Source organism: Ictalurus furcatus, chromosome 2 (assembly GCF_023375685.1).
Source record: "Ictalurus furcatus strain D&B chromosome 2, Billie_1.0, whole genome shotgun sequence".
Taxonomy (NCBI): domain Eukaryota; kingdom Metazoa; phylum Chordata; class Actinopteri; order Siluriformes; family Ictaluridae; genus Ictalurus; species Ictalurus furcatus.
In genome coordinates, this window is record NC_071256.1 from 31,528,984 (window position 1) to 31,549,198 (window position 20,215).

General features: G+C 39.0%; 2 protein-coding genes across 2 annotated transcripts in view; both read right to left on the reverse strand.

Moving 5' to 3' along the window:
* fam171a2a (family with sequence similarity 171 member A2a) overlaps positions 1-4,135 on the reverse strand; it is a 55,599-nt gene extending 51,464 nt beyond the window's left edge. Inside the window, exon 1 of the mRNA XM_053614589.1 lies at positions 3,800-4,135. Coding sequence (XP_053470564.1) covers positions 3,800-3,890 — 91 coding nt within the window. The 5' untranslated portion in view covers positions 3,891-4,135. The remainder of the gene's footprint in view (positions 1-3,799) is intronic.
* Positions 4,136-5,287: 1,152 nt separating this feature from the next.
* The window catches only part of itga2b (integrin, alpha 2b), a 30,393-nt gene continuing 15,465 nt past the window's right edge, over positions 5,288-20,215 (reverse strand). Inside the window, exons 15-30 of the mRNA XM_053614600.1 lie at positions 20,018-20,119; positions 19,169-19,224; positions 18,604-18,755; positions 16,455-16,559; positions 16,281-16,348; positions 16,034-16,181; positions 15,278-15,370; positions 15,057-15,136; positions 14,812-14,892; positions 14,338-14,443; positions 10,863-11,015; positions 9,851-9,979; positions 7,883-7,996; positions 7,491-7,592; positions 7,268-7,390; positions 5,288-7,110 (exon numbers count right to left, since the gene is read on the reverse strand). Of these exons, the coding sequence (XP_053470575.1) occupies positions 6,994-7,110; positions 7,268-7,390; positions 7,491-7,592; positions 7,883-7,996; positions 9,851-9,979; positions 10,863-11,015; positions 14,338-14,443; positions 14,812-14,892; positions 15,057-15,136; positions 15,278-15,370; positions 16,034-16,181; positions 16,281-16,348; positions 16,455-16,559; positions 18,604-18,755; positions 19,169-19,224; positions 20,018-20,119 (1,729 nt within the window). The 3' untranslated portion in view covers positions 5,288-6,993. The remainder of the gene's footprint in view (positions 7,111-7,267; positions 7,391-7,490; positions 7,593-7,882; positions 7,997-9,850; positions 9,980-10,862; positions 11,016-14,337; positions 14,444-14,811; positions 14,893-15,056; positions 15,137-15,277; positions 15,371-16,033; positions 16,182-16,280; positions 16,349-16,454; positions 16,560-18,603; positions 18,756-19,168; positions 19,225-20,017; positions 20,120-20,215) is intronic.

The window sequence follows — 20,215 nt, forward strand, 5'->3', positions numbered from 1 at the left end:
AATAATATTAATGCTCCCTCACTGTGAGGGCTACATGCACATGGCTCTTTCCTGGGTAAATTATACAGGACATCATATCACTAATGATGCAGAAGGCATGTACCCATGACTAATTATGCACCAGTTGGGCTCCTGGGAGCTGACATGACAACGCTTACCTGGAATTGGTTTCTCAAAACTGCTGTCACACTAAGCTTAACAAATGCATCTAGAAATTGTGTGAATTCAAATTTTTCAGCAGTCAATTCAGACCATTGCTGTACATTATAAATAATGACACTGCTTTCTACCTTCACCTGCAGCGTCTTCCGTTTTCTCCAAAGAATTGCCAAGGAAACATTACCAAACCGTCAAAGAAAAGTCTACATTTGAAGCAGATCGAAGTATTATGAAGTATCAGCATTTCACATCCACAGTGAAACAGCAAAAACAAGCAAGGATTGAATTATAAAAATTGAAATTCATACCCAAAAGTGCAGCAAAAATTCAGTAGTTTCAGTAGTAAAGCTGAAATGAACTGAAATGTCTGTAGCTGGGAACTATAGCTATGAACTGCAACTATTTTGTACATTTCTCAGTCAAAAATGCTTGATTTTGCTGTGGCTTTTTTCAAAATTTGCGATGCAACTTGCAGAGTTTTTTGTGTATTTTTTTGCGGAAAACTACATGAATTGGCGAAATTGCAATTGCAAGAAATTGTCTTTCACGGTGATGTTTTGTGGTAAATGAGACCTTTTAGCTGTACTCATGTTCGATGCCCGTGAATCGAAGAGGGCTTTGGCTGAATGTGTGTTGTGATGACGTCACATGATGCGTCTTGGCTTAAATCTGCTGAAAATCTGTGGTAATTTTGAAAAATGTCAGGGTTCTCAGAATATTGCTGAGTTTACTTTTTGCTAATTTTTGCAATGGTAAAATCGCGAAATCCTGAGGGGACTGATTTCTGGTATTTGGAGCAACTACTAGTCACTGCGTAATGCCAATACATAAAATAACGCCAATAAGAGCCCAATATGCTCTATTTAACAATCCAATATTCAATATGCTCTATTTAACAATCCAATATCCTTGACAGCAGAGATTGACCATTCAACCAAAGCAACAAATACCCCTATATTTTTTTGTAAGACTTCGCCATTTAACACTGCTGCCTGTGAATTTTGTTTAGTCTTTTCCAAAAACTGCCTACAAATGACATCTGTGTGCTAATCTTTTTTTTTTTCCATTCGTTAAAATGTTTTTTTTTTCTCTCCATTTCCAGTGGTCAAAATTTTGGTGCATCCATATTTTAAAAAAACAAACAAACAAACAAAAAAACAACTGTTCAAACCAATAAACTGACAATTACAAGTTTATAACCTGAAATTTCATGCAATGCCTAAAAACCAGAAACGATTTCAAAGGATTAGGGAAAAATATCTGATGCTGAGAGTCCTGCGTTTAGGAAGAGCCGGTGGTTACTTTGTGGCATGTGCAACCGCAAGCAAATGAGTCACAGAAGCATCGCCTGCCATAAGCTCATGGAGAGAGAAAAACAGAGTGGAGGCAGAGAAAAGGCTCACGGATCACATTAATATTCCCCTAATGTCTCTGCGGAAGCAAAGAGTTCCTGCAAAGAGTTTACACAAACAAGTCTGACAGACTGAACCGGGGGGCCAGCGCCTCAAAAACTGATTCTCTACACTCAGTGCTTAATGATGAAATCAACAAGCATACTCAAATATTTTATTAAGATAAATACTAAACAGCCTTCTCAGGGTGAGTATTCATATGAAACACAGCAGCATCAACATGAATGCCCTGTTGCTATACAACAATAATAGAACATAATGGATATTATCATCCAATTTGTTTAAAATCACATACATGCTAGTGACATAGTTCTTTTCACACGCTACGTTAATAAGGAGTGATATTTTGGATGGAGAACTGTTGAATTCTCTAATCTTTTCAGTTAGAGGGTGAATTTTCTATAACAGCAGCTCTACAGTGTTTCTGGAGAAAAAAAAACCTGGACAGAAACCAATCCTGTAATTCCAGAGGTAAAAACTGGGTGTGTCTTTTCTGGGCAGCTGTTGTACGGTGAAGGCAAATAAAGTGGTAACAAAGTTTGTCAGAAACTGAATCAAATGTGTCAGAATGATGGATATGATAATATATTGTGCATAAGTTTTTGATCCAATATAATAGGAGCAAATATGCACTTGGATATGAACTTGTTGGGTCCGGAGATAAACAACATGGTCTCGTAACAATCTAAACGCAATTTGTGTGAAGCGGTAAGAAGGTTAGCGTTAAGATATTTAACGCTTGTTCATTCCGAGACATACACAAGTTTTCATGAGATTTTCGATTTGAGTTGAATTCAAAACTAAACGGTCTAGGAGAATAGTACGTTCTGTGAATAAGTGTACTTAATTTTTTGGACACATTTTATGTCAAGAAACTCAATTAATTTTTCCCCTCTTAGGTTTACTTGATTATATTCGTGTATAAGATGTACAACATCCATCCATCTTCTATACCGCTTATCCTTCCTTCAGGGTCACGGGGAAACCTGGAGCCTATCCCAGGGAGATCGAGCACAAGGCGGGGTACATCCTGGACAGGGTGCCAATCCTTCGCAGGGCACAATCACATACACATTCACACACCCATTCATACACTACGGACACTTTAGACACCCATCAGCCTACCATGCATGTCTTTGGACTGGGGGAGGAAACCAGAGTACCCGGAGGAAACCCCCGCAGCACGGGGAGGAAACTCCGCACACACAGGGCCACGGTGGGACTCGAATCCCCGACCCTGGAGGTGTGAGGCGAACTTACTAACCACTAAGCCAACGTGTTAGTCACTTATTCTGTCTAACCAGGACGTTACTGTGAATCACGCACCCTAAATGAATCATTTTCCATTTACACCTCATTAGGTACCATAGTACCGTAATTCTAATTGATGGTGTAGATTATTTATTCAACTCATCTTCAATTTGAAGGCCAGGGACTCCTGCAGGAACGTTAACGCTTTGCATTCATAATTTTAGATATTGCACACTGTAAACAAAATGTCTTACGGTAATTTACTCGCCCGACAAAATGTCTCACAGTAATTTACTCGCCCCTGAGCCGCCACGAATATCACAACTAACCAGCAGTGATTCAGTGCAATCTTTTAGTGCAAGGTTGAAGTGATTGAATCAGTGCAGTGTAGCTGAGCTAGTTGTGTTGGCTCAGTTGACTTACAGAGCAGAAGGTTGTGTGTTCAAATCCCAGCACCACCACAGTCATGATCAGATCCTTAACCTGCAAATGGGTTGCATCCTGCATCACAACATGCCAGCCACAGTGTCAGCAAATCTACTGGATTATATGTTTGTACTATGTTGAGATATTACTGTAAATATGTTACAGTTGTTTGCTGTACATTTTACAGTCGTTTTATTTATTTATTTATTTACTGACAGGGCATGCTCCTGGGGTGTATCTGAGGTTTCCTCAAAAGTAAGTTTAACTCGTAGATTTCTAGGAAAATCAAATCCCCTGTGATAGCTGATCCGAAAATGTGATCCTCACTCAAAAGCTCAGAAGGTGAACATCCTGAACCCTAATGAAGTCCAAACCAGAAGAGATTCAACATTCTGTTTATGCAACTTCAACCCACAATAAAGTTCGATTCATTCGTAAATCCTCAACTTGCTCTTCATTTAAGATAAAAAATGGCTCTCGGTGTTCGCGCACAAACCGCGCTGTCGATGCTACAAGCGTTGAAATCCTAAAAGTGCCGCTCAACAACTCACCAACTGCTCCTCGATGCGCTGCGGATTTCAGCCAAACGCCGCACAGGAGAAGCGAAAAGGCGAAGAGTCGGGAAACCCGCGGCGGCCGCATTCTTACAGCAACATCACAGAAGTGCCCGAGGCGGCCATTCGTCCATGTTTACTGCTCTGGCTAGAGCACAGAGAAGTGCTGATCCGGAGATGCCCACTCTGCCCCTTCTCTTCCCCTTCCTTTCCTTCTCCGCGCCTCTATTGTCCTGCGCAGGGAGGGAGGGAGGGAGGTTGTGCGCGCGCACGCAGACGCAATCAGGCGCGCTCCCGTATTGGTGTGGAACCCGCACGCGCCCTCTGCTGTTACACGTAAAGCTGTTATAAAGCCTGCACGTTATTATTCACGGATACCCGAACAGCATTATTTGTTTGTTTATTTATTTTTTCTTTCTTTCTTGCTTTCACGTGATCACGACTTAATTTTCTCGTGATCTCCACATAACAAAGTAGATGTTTTCTCGTGATATCGACATCAAAAAAAAAAAAAAAATTCTCATGATCATTACTTAGCTATTTGTTTTCTGTGTACTCGAAAGAACATGTTTTTCCTAAGAGGTCATGCATTAATTTTTCTTTCTTTCTTGTTTTCTAGTGATCACGACTTGATTTATTCCTGACCTCTACACAAAGATTTCTCGTGATATCGACATCAAAAATAGTTCTCTCATGATCACCACTTACCCCCCCCCCCCCCCCCACAACTATTATTATCTGTTTTGTTATTATATGATTGTTGATTAGTCACTTGAATTAAATTGATTTCATAACATAAAAAACATGGCAATCCAAAAAGCATGAAAGGTCATACATATGATTATGTTGTACTTATGAAACACTGTAGTGTCAGGTGCAGAGCAAAAATAATTGTAATAAATGTTAAGAAAAATTTGCTAGAAACTGTGGCCCAGACAGAAATATGAATTTAGTATAATCAGGAATCGTAAATATGCATTAATTGTATAGAGCACGCTAACACTAGAACACCGAATGCTTTCTGGATGCTGCAGATTGTTAAAATTGATACCAGCACTGTCTAATTATAGGCCCACTGGTTTAGTTTTTTTTGTTTGCACAGTTAAGGCCTTGCTGGCTTAAAGTCTTATTCCTCTTATATCAAAGTATTTTGATAGAACTAATGAATTATTTAGTTGCTACAGTGAAGTGAATCTGACCCACCTGACAGGTGGTTTTAAGGGTTAATACAGCTTTAAATACAAATACTTGAAAAATTTTATATTGTTTTATTTACATGTCATTCTGTGAGAGTTACTGTTACCATCCTGAAGTTGATTATTTTCCAGTAACAGCACATCCTGAAGTGTTTCATTCCTGTTATACCACATCAATCTGCCCACATGTAGCCTACTAGTTTTGCCTCTGACTCTTCAGGCTCAAAAATACTAACTAAACATCTCCTCACTGTCACGATTCGGAATTAGACGCGGGTGCAAACACAGAATCAGTGAAACATTTAATAAAAGTATCAAACAAATCTCCACACAAGACTTACATGAAAACAAGCACGAGCATAACGTGATACATGAGGACAGAACAAACAACGCAAGACAACCTTACAGTGCTCTGTGTGTGAGAGAGAGAATGTGTGAGAGAGAGAGAATGTGAGAGAGAGATAATATGTGAGAGAGAAAATCTGAGAGAGAGAGAGAGAATGTGAGAGAAATTCTGAGAGAGAGAGAGAGAGAGAGAGAGAGAGAGAGAGAGAAAATCTGAGAGAGAAAATCTGAGAGAGAGAAAATCTGAGAGAATGTGAGAGAGAAAATCTGAGAGAGAGAATGTGTGTGAGAGAGAAAATCTGAGTGAGAGAGAGAGAGAATCTGAGAGAGAAAATCTGAGAGAGAGAAAAAAAATCTGAGAGAGAATAAATCTGAGAGAGAGAGAATCTGAGAGAAAAAATCTGAGAGAGAGAAAATGTGTGAGAGAGAAAAAAATCTGAGAGAGAGAGAAAATCTGAGAGTGAATGTGAGAGAGAAAATCTTAGAGAGAGAATGTGTGTGTGAGAGAGAGAGAATGTGAGAGAAAGAAAATCTGAGTGAGAGAGAGAGAGAGAATGTGAGAGAGAAAATCTGAGCGAGAGAGAAAAAATCTGAGAGAGAATGTGTGAGAGAGAAAAAAATCTGAGCGAGAGAGAGAGAGAATCTGAGAGAAAAAATCTGAGAGAGACAGAATGTGTGAGAGAGTGCTGTGGCTGATGGGAAACGTAGTTTCTAGTCCTTCTAGGATTACATGACAGAACCTCCCCCTTGAACGAGATCCACACTGTGGGGTGGAGGCAGATCGACATCCTTAATGCTTAATGGGGCAGGGAGGGTGGGAAATGTTTTCCGCCTGGCTGGAAGGATCCTTCTGGATATACATCCTGAAGGAGTACATCACGTCGAGCCATTCCTGATTAGCCTTGATCATGGAGCGTCTCCCTTCCTTCTCCCACTGCGGGTTTTCCCTTTCAAAATAATCTGCTGCATCCATTTACTCTGTCTTGTGTTCTGTCACAATTCAGAATTAGAGGCGGATGCAAATACAGAAGCTCAGTGAAACATTTAATGAAGTATCAAACAAGATGTAGGCTACATGAAACCAACCACAAGCATAACATAATACATGAAGACAGCACAAACACCGAAAGACAACTATGCAGTGCTGAACGTGGTTATATATAGGCACAGTGCTAATGAGTTAAATGTGAAACAGGTGAATTAGGATATGTGACAAAGTATAGTGGCTGATGGGGAACTTAGTTTCTAGTCTTTCTCAGATATTTCATGACACTCACAGACAATATCAATATAGCAACAATTACATAACAGTTACACATATTTTTCTGTTTATGTCTGTTTATGTAAAGTGTCCACCATACAGTACATGCACACGTGTAAGTTATTAATATAAAAACATTTTAGAATGAGTGCACTGATATAAAACTGTAATTTGCCTTGAAGCCAGGTTTACTGTCAGAGTTACTTATATAGAAATTGAATTAACGCATTTTGACCAATCAGAATTGAGAATTCAACAACACCGTGGTAAACCTTTTTTTTTTTAAAATAAAACATAAGAAAATGAAGGTGTTCACACACGTTTGAATAGCAGGACACACATTTTAAATGTACAATTTGGTATATACTTTGTATTTGTTGTAATAATTTTCAGGACTGGTCTTTTGGTGAGACATCTTCGTACTCTGATTGCTCTTCTTTCAGCTCATGAGTGGTCTCATCACGGTCATCATCAGTTGGTGGACGGTTGCGCTTGAAAAATCCCACCTGTTAAAGCGATATACTTTAGGATACCAGTGCAAGCTGTAGGACATTCGTATTTATAAAGGGACACGATGTTCAAATGTTTACTCTCCATATGTCATTACTGTGTGGAATCACAGCAATCACACGATGCCCTCTAGTGTTTACATCATGTATGTACCTTCCAGAAGATGATGCTCAGCAAAGCCAGGAGCAGGAGGCCAGCAATTATGGCCATCACAATCCAAGACAGTGGCATGTCCGCCTGGCCATCAGGATGCCTCCAAACCACACTGGTGTTTGTCTAACACAGAGCACAGGTGTTTTCTAACATTCTTTGTCCCATGATTGGGAATTCAGTTTGTCTTAACTGAAAATACGAATAGAGACTTTAAAGTGCTTACCTCTGCTTGACCACTAGGCAAGACATTTGGTTGGACCTTGGACAGCATGCTTACTACCTCATAGTGAGCAGTGGACAAGAGGACGTAGTTCACATAAGGCCTCTGAAAATTAAGAAGAGGTAGAGAAGGAGAAAGAGTAATTCCAGACAAATTTAATGACTAATCCATTTGAAAGTATATTTACAATTAAAGATTTATTGTTTTTAATAACTTGATCAGCTATAATCAGCAGCCCAGACATGTATTAGAATAAGTGCATTAATTTGAACATGTGATTTTAATTACAGCTGGCACTATCATCAGAACAACTTTTCTTAAAAAACAGAGAATTCAACAATCCTGATTCGAGACAGAAACTGAAGATGATGTGAAATTGCTTATAATTTTCTCACCTGCAAGAAACTATCAACCCACAAACGTGCCATCACTCTCACTATGGCTCTGGCATCTCTCTGTAGTGCTGGAGCCTCACAGGTGAACACCACACACGGATCAATGGAGCAATTCTGAACCGAGACAAAAAATATAGCTACTTACGGGATGTTACATAAGCAATTTTCACCTTCACTATTAATAAAGGTATACGATTACTCTACATACGATAGTTTACCTGCTCTTCTCAAAATTGCATTTAATGTAAGTTTAGGTTTTACAAATGTTCCTTCATTATTACAATTAACAAATCAAAGAGAGTACTGTATGTACCCATGATTGGCTAGTGCAGCTGTGATTGACAGTGGAAAGAGAGTTTCCATCTCTCCACCTACAGAACAAGCCCAATTTTGCTCTCTTGGGCTCCTGGTCACTGATGGCTGTGGTATCATAGGGATTCAAACTTGCAATATTCAACCAATAGGGGACTGTATAAACTTTGTCAGGTCTCCCGTGGTTTGTGTTGGATTTTTGCAAATCTCTCTTCTGTGGGTTTTACTGTTGGTATTCCCTGAAACCCTTTAAAATCTTTTAATACTTTTGTCTAGTTTTTTTTTTTTTTTAACATGTGGGGCTTTACACACTTGGGAGGCTTTTGCCCAACCAGCGGCTTCTGCCCAAACCGAGGCTTCCTTCCAGTCAAAGGCGTCTACCCACCCAGGGACTTTGCCCAGCATGGAAAATTGGTCAACCAGGGCCTTTTGCCTAACATGAGATTTTGCCTATATGGGGCTTCTGTCCCATATAAGGCTGTGCCCATTGGGAGGCTCCTGTCCAAGCATGGGCTTCTGCCCAACCAGGGGCTTTTGTCCCATATAAGCTTTGCTCAGCAGCAGACTTTACCCCGTATGGGTTTTTGCCCCATCTGAGCTTATTTTGGTGATCAGGACCTTGCACGCAACATGGGGCAATGCTAAACAAGGGGCTTCTGCTCCACATAGGACTTTAGCCAGCAGAAAGCTCCACATTGGACTTTGCAGGCTTTAACCACAGCTGGAGCTTTGCCCAGAAGCAGGCTAAAGCCTATCATGGGACTTTACCCAGAAGGACGCTTTTGCTTTTACCCATAATGGTACATTGCCCAACAAGAGTTTCTGCCTCACATAAAGCTTTACTCAGAAGCAGGTGTCTGGAGCTTTTCCTGGTTGGAATCTTTAATCCACCCATGGGATTTACCAAATCAGGGGTTTCTTCAGTACCAGACTGTACAATATGTCCACATAGGGGCTTTGATCAGCAGGAGTCTTTGACAAACATGAGGTTTGGTTTGCAGGTTGCAACTTGACCCCACTTGGGCCTGCAGTTAGATACTTGTGAAAACACATTATTTTAAATCTGAATAGAGTGACAATTTCTTTTTTTACTGTTTACTTTTTACAGTATACAGTTTATTATAATTTCTTTAACACGTGTCCTTAAGGGCTTGTGTACTTCTTTCACTCTAGTTGCACTCTTTTCACATTAAAACAGCAGCTGTAGTGCATTTTTAAGCATAGCATGGGCTCCCCTGAAAGGAACAGAAAATTGCAATATATTTACAAGCCAGATTAACATGGAAATAAGCACTCAATATAACCTTACAAGCAAATATAAGGCACCCACAGTTTAATCCACAAGGTTTGGTATGCTACTGGTGCTGGAATTTAGATATTTTAGATGATAGCCCCCTCTGATGGTGTGGATTTGTAAATACACTTACTACAGTCATTCAAGAACGCAAAGTTGTTAAAACTTACAAGTTGAACAGTTGAGGGTTAAGAGCCTTGCTCAAGGCACAAAGTTATTTGGATACTGTCGACCTCCTAAACTTGTCATCTACCTCTCAAGATTTCTAACATTTAAACTCATGCACTGGTTATGCACTTATCTGGAAAACATCTCAATCAAACCTTTAGTTCCCAATGTGTTTGATGTAGATTAGTTCTTACCACATGCACCGTCCTTCTGTGATGATGCACAGGCTGCTGCTGTACCTCCAGCTCCTGCACCTCCACCTCCCGTTTGTTAAAATGGTGAACAGGAGCCTCAGTAGTATCAATGAACTCTGGTTTCACAAGCTATGGATAAGAACAAGAGTGCAGGAAAGTTTTAGCAAGAAACTGAGAACCTACAGAATTTTTGTGCACATGTTACAGATGTTCTAGCATACAGGGAATATATATATATATATATATATATATATATATATATATATATATATATATATATATATATATATATTCTTCAAAGACAATTCTGTGCCAGAGCATAAAGCGATCACATTAATGAAAAAAAAACCCCTATAATATAGTGATATGCAGAAAACATACTACACTGAAAAACAAAACCTTCATCGCATTACAGAATTGGACAGTGGTGAGGATCACATACACTTCTGACATAAATTCAGCATTTAATTAAAAAACAAAACAAAACTAAAAACAGTAACATAAGAGCAATATAATGAAAGTTTTGCTTTTCAGTGTGGCACATTGTCCCCATGTCACTAATGAAAAGCAATACCATTTGTCTATTGTACTGAACTTTTTTCACAGGTGTGATTGCTTTTCACTCTGGAACTCATTACTATATATATTTTTCTTTCCAGTAATGTACAGTGTAAATTTACATTGTAATTGTAAATAAGAACAACAAACTCTGTGTTTCTCAAAAAAAGAAAAAAAAAAAAAAAAAAAAAAGACAATATCACCCCAATGTAAAACATGTTTGGATATCAAGATATAATATTCATATAAAGTATGATACAAATTGGAAAAAATATAAATATGTGTATGTCCGAATATGCAATGTAGCTATATAAACCTTTCATAAATATTACTTCTGAGTTATAAACGGATTTATATTATAAACCTGAAATTATAATGAGTAGAAAATATCTGCATTAAATGGAAATGGGTGAGTCATATACTGAAGACTATGGCCAGTAGGTGGCACTCTCACCTTATATGGATCGATCTGGGAACGGTCTGTGTTGCATGTCAGGAGTTCCTCTGAAGCGTTGCTGAACACATAGAGCACATAAGAGCCATTCTGCTGTACTGGGAAATGGAGCACCAGTTTGGCATTGACTGCACTCGGCCCTTTATTCCTTAACTGACAGCACAAAGGAACATGTGTAAATTCTTGATTAGATGAACTACAGTAAATCATAATGAGACAAGGAGTTGGGCATGTGCGATTCCTGAGAGCTATAACACACACACACACACTCACTCACACACACACACACACACACACACACACACACACACACACACACACACACACAATTAGCACATATCAACACCAACAACACTTAGCTTTAACTTATCCAAAAGGCAGAATTTTTTTTTTTTTTTTTTTTCTTTTTTAGCACATTCAACTAGGCAGGAAGCTGGAGTCAGAGTTTCAATTCTGAATCGAAAGGTTCCTTAAGGAATAAGATAAGATAAGATAAGATATTGATCCCCCGTAGGGGAAATTCAAATTTACACAACAGCACGATGAGTAACATCAAAGAAAAAAAGAAAGAATTTCCATAAATAATAGAACTATAAATCTGTGTGTATGTACATATGCTAGTGTTCTATTTGTATATGTACATGTGCAGTATTTATATACATGTGAAATATCTGTGAAATGGCAATTAACTATTGAGTATGTATTTCTGTGAGACTCAATCAGTGGAGTAAGAGGTACTGGCTATTGTTGCATTGTGGGGTCTGATGGCTGATGGTACGAAAGAGCCCCCCAGAAGTTTTGAGGCACATGGCTGGATGAATCTATGGCTGAATGTGCTCCTGGGCCTCGTCAGTTCAGCGTAGAGAGGATGAGAAGGATTGTCCATGATAGCTTTCAGCTTCCCTCTCATCCTCTTCTCAGTCACTTCGTCCACCCTGTCCAGTTCCATCCCTACCACATAGCTGTCCTTCCTTAACAACTTGTTCAGTTTGTTGGCACCAATGCCACCTCCCCAGCACACCACAGCAAAGAAGATAACACTGGCTACCACAGACTGGTAAAACATCCGTAGCAGCCTAATGCACACATTAAAGGGCCTGAGCCTCCTCAGAAAGAACATCCTGCTCTGTCTTTTCTTATAGTGGGCCTCAGTGTTGTCTGACCAGTCCAGTTTGTTATTGAGTTGCACCCCTAGGAACTTGTAGGTGTCCACTACTGTTGTCGCATCTTATAAAGCTTTCAATAAGGTCTCTGTACTCCTCCTCCTTATTATCTGTGATACAGCCAACAATGGAGGAGCCATCTGAAAACTTCTGTAGGTGGCACGTTCCCGAATTTAAGCAGAAGTCAGAGGTGTAGAGGGTGAACAAGAAAGGTGACAGTACAGTTCCCTGGGGTGCTCCAGTGTTGCTAGTCACCACATCTGACAAGCATCCTTGCAGCCTGACATACTGCAGCCTGTCAGTGAGGTAGTCTGTAATCCGGGCCACAAGGTCCTGGTCCAATATGCATCACAGAAAGCGTGTTAAAAGCACTAGAGAAATCAAAGAACATGATCCTCACAGTGCTTTGTGGCCTCTCCAAGTCTGTGTAAGCTCTTTGAAGCAGGTAGATGATTGCATCCTCCACATCAATATCAGCCTATTATGCAAACTGCAGCAGATCCAGGCAGTTACATACAATGGGCCTGAGGTGCTGGAGAACCAGCATTTCAATGGTCTTCATTACATGTGATGTTAAGGCCACAGTCCTGAAGTCATTGAAAGCATGGGACGTCCTTTCTTGAGCACAGGGTCTATGCAGGATGTCTTCCAGATCTTTGGAACCTTCTTCAGCCTCAGGGAGAGGTTAAAAAGATGCTGGAAAATTCCTGCCAGCTCTGCACACACTTTAAGCACCCTTGAATTGATGTTGTCACGTCCTCTGACCTTGTTAATCTGGGTCTTAATGAGCCGTCGTGTCACCTGGCTGGTCATGATTGTGATGACCGGGGTGGTTGAAGATATGATGGGGGTGGGGATATGGGGAGAGGGTGATGGTGGTGGTAATGCTGTCTTACTGGGTGTAGGATGTATATTGATGTCTTCTCTGTCTTTGCATTGTCTGCTGGTGAGAAGAGGCGGGCTGTGAATAGTCATGAATACTTATGAATAGTCATAAGTAGAACCACTTCTCTTAAAGAAGCATGTGAAAAACTGACATGTGATGTCAAACTGTTGCACCTCAATATGGTTTTCTCAAAGTCCTAGCGGATACATGTTGACAATTTGTGGTTGATTGAAACCCATTATAGTTAGAATCCATGTGTGGAAACAACCTATTTTGCCTATATAATCACCCAGTGGCTTTATAGTTTACATTTATGGCATTTGGCAGACAAATTTTCCAGAGCAACTTATATTATCTCATTTATACAACTGAGCAGTTGAGGGTTAAGGGCCTTGCTCAAGGGTCCAGCAGTGCCAGCTTGGCAATGACCTTCAGATCAGAAGTGCACTGACTTACCCACTAAGCTACCACTTACTACTTTATGCAACCTTTGTTGCATTGAAAAAGGTTCACAGTGGAACGTGACAAATCTATAGGGTTTCTGAACTCTTGGGGGAAAAAATTATAGTGTAGAACTGTAAATGTCACTCTGGAAGTTTTCATAAAGGTTCAATATAGAATCTTACAATTGACTAAGAAAGGGTTTAAATTGCACCCCCATATTAGGAAGATAAGTGACTATCTTGACTATCCAAAGACCCACTGAAGAGTCATGCTTTTCTGAGAGGACTCTTCCTAAAATATTCTGCTGTAGGGCTCACCATAGAACAATTAAGGAAGCGACAAACCAAAGAACCCTTTAGCGTGCCCCTTGGAACTTCTTTTCCTAAGAGTGTATGGCAGTCCTGGAGCAGTTAAGGGTTAGGAGGCTTTATGGCACAATGATAATCTGCCAGTGCTTGGTATTGAACTGACAACCACAGTGTCACTGCCATAGAATGTTTACTGCAAAGCTACTACCACATCTTAAATCAATTTTGTTAACATTTGAACATGAATTCATTCATTTATATTCAGTAACTACTTTAATCCTGGTCTGGTGTTCGGTGGATTTGGAACATATCCCAAGAACAATGGGCGTAAGGTGAGAATACAATTCAGATGAGATGCCAGTCTACCACAGGCCACCATGCACACAGACATTCACACACTCATTCACTCCTAGCCAATCTACCTTCTATTATATTTTTGTGAGGAGAGCAGAGACTGTAGAACCCAGAGGAAACTTTGGATATTGGGAAAATGTGTGAAACATCACACAGACAGTAACTCAAGCTCAGGATTGACACATGAACATAAATGATTGTAGATACCTTATTTCATATTTTATGGTTTTGAAGTTCTTGGTGGTGACAATTAACAGCCATGCAAAACCGAACAGATTTACTACAAGGAAAATGTTATTGTACTGCAAGTTCTGTGACACCTCATAAACATGCTCTACAACGGGGCCCACATCCTCCACATTCTTGGGGGGATCTTCTGATTCCCATTCGGCAATTGGCATGACGAACTCGGAAGGAGAGGAGACTCTGCAATTAAAAAAAATATATATAATGCTCATGATTTAGATTTGTCTGCCTGCCTCTCTTTAATAAAAGCTGTTATCTGCACTTGCATCCATCTTAACCTCCATTATGTGACACAAAATATGCTTGACAAGATTATTTTTCTTTTTACACAAAAAATAAGACTAATTTCCCAGAAACAAGGCTTTTTTTTACATTCTTGAAATTCCCTTTTTTGCAGTGTAATGCACTTGTGCAGTGAATATCCTACCTTGAGCAACAATGCTAGGTGGTTTGCAGGTATTGTGAATATATAACAACAACAACAAAAAAAGACCAAAAATTCTGCCTTCTTACTTGAGGAACAACAGGTTATAACTAAGCTCACTCACCCCCGCATCTCAAGCAAAGCCACAGCCTGAACTTGGATCTTCACTTCCACTGCGTTGCTGTCTGGGTTATGACTGTTCTTGCTAACAATTAATGAAGGTGAACAAGAACAAACATTCAAGCAATGTTGCTATAATCTTTGAAAATTTAATAAGCAACTCAATTTCAAGTTAACAGACTACTTTGAAGTAAGATAATTAATATGAAGGGTCTTCCAAGCAACATGTTGAATAAAGAATGTTCTTGCCTTTTAATTTGTAAATGGAAGGACACATGGGTCTCGACCTCCTCCAGCCCTCCCATACTGAAGTACAGACCAGCCATGATCTACAATAGAGTTCAAAGAGACACAAAAGCACGGGATAGAACGGTCCAATAAGTGAAGTGTGTGTGTGTGTATGTTAGAATGATGGGGGGGGGGCATCTAATGTGTAAACATGTAAGCATGATGCAGAGCTCTGTTTTCACCTTCTGTTTAGATTTCATTGGGTTCCCCAGATCACACACCACGATGACAGAGACATTATCTTTCTTTGCACCACAAAGAAGATGACTATAGCCCTGCAAAATGAGCCAAAATATCAGAACATAACCATGTTTGCTGTGTTTACAGGTTTTATAGGACGTTTACAGGAGATCATGGCACACTTTGGCTTGACTAAAAACATGCATAATTGTAGCCATCTAATGAGCATTAATGGAAGGAGTCTCCAGTGTTGGTAATTTGTAACAGTTAGAGGTAAGACTTTTCCTTTAAGTTTTCTGACAGAGGAATTCTTCAGGATGGACAGCTTTGTGGCTTCTCAGTAATATGAAAAGCTACCTTCACTTTGTCTTATTCACTTAAAGAGAGAGAAAAAGAGTGCTTGCTGAGGGAGCGACTGTTTATAGCTGTTATAACACAAGTGATAACAGGATTAACAATAAAACACTGGTTTCAAAATCCAAAACCCCAAACAGAACGTATGCATCTATTTAATTTGACAATTTTTAAAATATGCCAGCAGGTCAAAATTATAGTTATAAGCATTTCACAGTAAATGAGCAAAAATTAGTATTGAGTTGATAAAATGTGGAAGATATGGCATGTCTCCAGGAGCTCAAACACAAAATAATGATTAAATAAGCCATTTCTCTGTGAGTATATTTCCTTCCATTAATCTTTGATGTACAGCTAAGTGCATTTCAAGCATGCGAGTTTAGCATGAGAGAAACAGTCCTCACCTCCTCATCACTTAGCACACCCTGGTAGTGTGTTTGAGGTGGAAGATGGACATACAGTTCTGTCTCATACGCTCCTTCACCATGATTCTCAGCAGTGATGATCAGGAGAGCTGGGTTCTCGTCCCCAATAAGGAGAGGATCTGTGCGCCTGTCAGAGTAGAATAGAAGGAATAAAACAAGCATAACTTCCACCATGGCAAAAAACAAAGTAATAGTTTTTTCATATAGAAGAGACTCTAATGCTTACGCCTTGGCTGAAAGCTTCAAATCAGGGATGCAGATGTTATCATCACCGCAGTCAAGAACAATCTGTGTCTATGTTTATACATCAAGAGAAAAATAAAAAGTAAGAGATAGCACATTTTTTATTGTTACTAAAGTAAGAAGAAAATTTCTTTGCTATTAGACTCATACTGCCTACCTGGCCAACTGCAACATTTTGTCCATGTAACATTGCTTCATGGGTGTTGGCTAGGCTATAGATCAGTGAGATGAAGATAGGGCTCAGCTTGTCCTTGAACTCTGACTAAAGTTGTACAAAGAAGAGATACATAAAGAGACTGTATGCTGATGTGAAAGACTCAAATCAAATCAGACTGGTTTAAATATTAAGGTTCTAATGAACCCCAAAATAGACATTATTCATGAATTCATTGTGACAAGGTTTCTTTTTAAATAAACACATTTCTTTTCCACAAGGCCCAACTAATGTTTCAAGATTCGCTGGCAATACAAGCTTTGAAGACTCCTGTTACATCTTCACTGGAATAAAGCCCTTATTATAACTCATTTTAATTATAATACAATCACGCACAGTTGCGGTGATGTGTTGCTGATCATATCACTTAAAACCTCTCTGGGTTAAGAATGAACAGGAATAGCTCTTGAGTGAACAGAATGAACAGAAAAGCAGTTATCCTATCATCAAGAGTTTGAATCCAGATGATGCCACGTCCATGGCTGGGACTCAAGGGAAGAAAATTTTGTCCATGCTCTCTGGGTGATAGTGATGGAATTACTCTGTCTCCCCTGTCAATCACATAAGCACTAGCCAATTATTGGCATCTGTGAGAGCATGTAGGTGGAACAGGGTAGATAGCACTTTCCTCCGAGTGTGTTATGCTGCCTTGTGATGCAGCATGAGCAGCAGAAGCTGGCTTTACGTGTCTTGGAGGAAGAGGAAGAATTTTGGAGATTTTTTTTTGTTGCTGTTGTATTAAAGACTGGCTATCATGTTTGACTTTTGGATTCCTGACTTTTTGGACCATAGGCGACAGTATGTACACTCCTGGCTTTAGCTTGTAGAAACAAGTCAATGACTACATTGTTTTTAGCAACACAGATATCACTGTACCCCCACATCCTGTGTTATAAGTACTCAGCGCTATCAGTATGGTAGCGCAACAGACACAGGAAATGAGGTTTAGTTTGCAGTGCAATGCTGTCAAAACATTTCTGTTGTCTAAACTGACATGTCCTGCTAATATACAGTATATATAGATATGATGAACTCTTCCAGAACAAGGAATATTTAATGTCTAGGTAAAATAATAAATCTATAGGTAAACACTTTAAGAGCACTAGTGAAAATGCTTGCATTTTTTCTAGTTTAATACATTAATTTTTATTACAAATTATATTACTGACAACAACTTGATTGAAATATTTGCATGATTTTCTTAGTATTTGGTATGTCCCCTTTTTGTTTTAATGACAACGTACACTCGAGTTGTAATGGACTGCAAGTTAAAACTTGATCATAAAGTTTTGATCAAATCCATAAGAGTGTTGTCTAAACACATGTTAGGCATGAGGAAAATCTGACCTTTTGTACAAAGCAGTTAACATGGTCAATATCACAAAATATTAAATATTCAAGTTAATTGAACATTTACTTTGTTTGTTTTAGATATTTAAAAATTCTAAAATCTTCTGGATATTTCCAATTTTAAATGAAAAAAGGAAAGATTTTCTATGTGGTCTCACACTTTTGGACCCCACTGTTGGTCAATATTAATTTAGTGCCAAGTAGCACCTGGATACTGCAGAATTGACCTTTTAAGAACTGCTATTGTAATCATAAATACTGTCATATACTCATCCTAGGACCTCTATTCACAATATGCTCACTTAACATTAGAACATCCTTTCAACACATATAATACTGTTTGCCTTTACTCTTCTACAATTGTACAGTATATGCTAAAAATGTATAAGCCCACTATCCAGTGTCAGCTACAAGAGCCTGGTTCCTTTCGAGGTTTCTCCCTCAAATCGTCTCAGGGAGTTTTTCCTTACCACTGTTGACTCTGGATTGTTCATTAAAAATCTAAATGTATGTCTGGATTTCTGTGAAGCTGCTTTGTAGCAAAGTCTATTGCACTATACAAAAAAAAAATCGAATTAATATCTTCGGTACACTTAGTGGGTCACATGTTTTATAATCTTGAACTTTGTAATCTGTAAACAGTTTCTGACACAAAAATATTTGAACACAATGAGCAAGATGTAATCACTAGATTGGAAAAAACTTCACATGAATTCAATTGGATATGTTGGTAGAAACCTACCAGTAAGTATGCGGTGAGGTTCTTACAAAATGTTCCTTTATCTCTCCTAACGGTGAGCTGAAAACGGCTGTATGGCTGTTGAGACTCCAGCAGGAAGGTCCGTCTCGCCACATTTGGCTTCAGTTTATCCAGCTGGAGCTCCGCGTTCAACACTGGAGGGAGGCAATTTACGATGAAATTGAATAAGACCTGAATACAGTAGTGAAATCTGCTGCAAGGTTTTTAGTATAATTAAACTAGCTAGATGCTTGGCTAGGTAGAATTATGGAAAAGCAAGCTGTTACTGAATATTTAAGTATTATGACAGTTGACAGGTAGCAGTATCATTAAAGCTAATACTGCTATAACAGTACTAATATTAAGATCAGTGAATTTCTTACAGTAAATAAAAATTACTAAATATAATATGATACTCTATTAGTGCTGTAACCAGAACTCCTCCTACAGTCATCAAGAGTTTTATTTCATCCCTAACTAGCCATATCTGCTTTCAGCTTTGTATTATATTTAATTCTGCAGGAAGCTAGAGTTACAGGAGCGGGACAATACAACAAAACATTCTTACCAATCTCCTCTGGTATTTTGTACCCAGACACACTAATGCACAGCCTGATAGTAAAGCTGAAAGAAGAAAATGAGACAAAATTGCAGTGGGCAGATTGGGAAGGCTTATCATATCATTATATTCTCCAACTTTGATTATGTAAATGAGCCTAACAATACCCGAGTTATACATTTTGTCTCTCTTGTCTAATATATATGTACAGTACAGAGTGGTTAGCAATTAATCAGTCCATACAGGATTTTTATTTTTTTTACTGTTGCGGAAGAAAATGCTTGATTTTGCTGCGGCTTTTTTCAAAGTGTCTTTTTTTCACAGTGATGTTTGTTAGTAAATGAGATCTTTTAGCTGTACTCATGATCGACGCACATGAATCAAAGGGGGCTTTGGCTGAATACACGTTCTGATGATGTCACATGACGTGTCTTGGCCCAAATCTTCAGAAAATCTGCTGTGATTCAGAAAACTGGTAAGCTCCTGTGAATATTGCGGAGGTTCTTTGATTTTGCGTTAAGTTCTGTGATCGCAAAATCACTAAATCCTGGAGGGACTGTTTAAACCCTCATGCATAAGCAGACAGTCCACTTTTTTTGTTCTATTCCCACTCTTGATACACAGAACTGCAAAGCTAAATGCTGAATATGCTAGGTACATGGACTGGGAACTAGAACAGGACAGCACATGGGTTCCTGGCATGGACTTGCAAAATGGCTGGCAAAGAATACTTTCAATATGCAAATGTTTGGAGCATTCTACATCAATATCAACACAATCTGTTAAAAAAAAAAAAAAAAAAAACCCTTCAGATGCAGACAGGCTAAATGTCCATTTCAATATGTACTAAATCCTTACCAGGAGATGGGATTGCCATGCAGCTGACATAATTTTTCATCAGGCTGTAGGAAATCAGGTAGAAAGGAAAGCTGGGCTTTGGTCATCACTACAGCTTTTGACCTGGTAAAGACACACACACGTTTGTTTTACTTTCCTTATGAGGACCTTTCCATGACGTAACTATTTATTAATTTCTTCAGTAACCACTTTATCCTT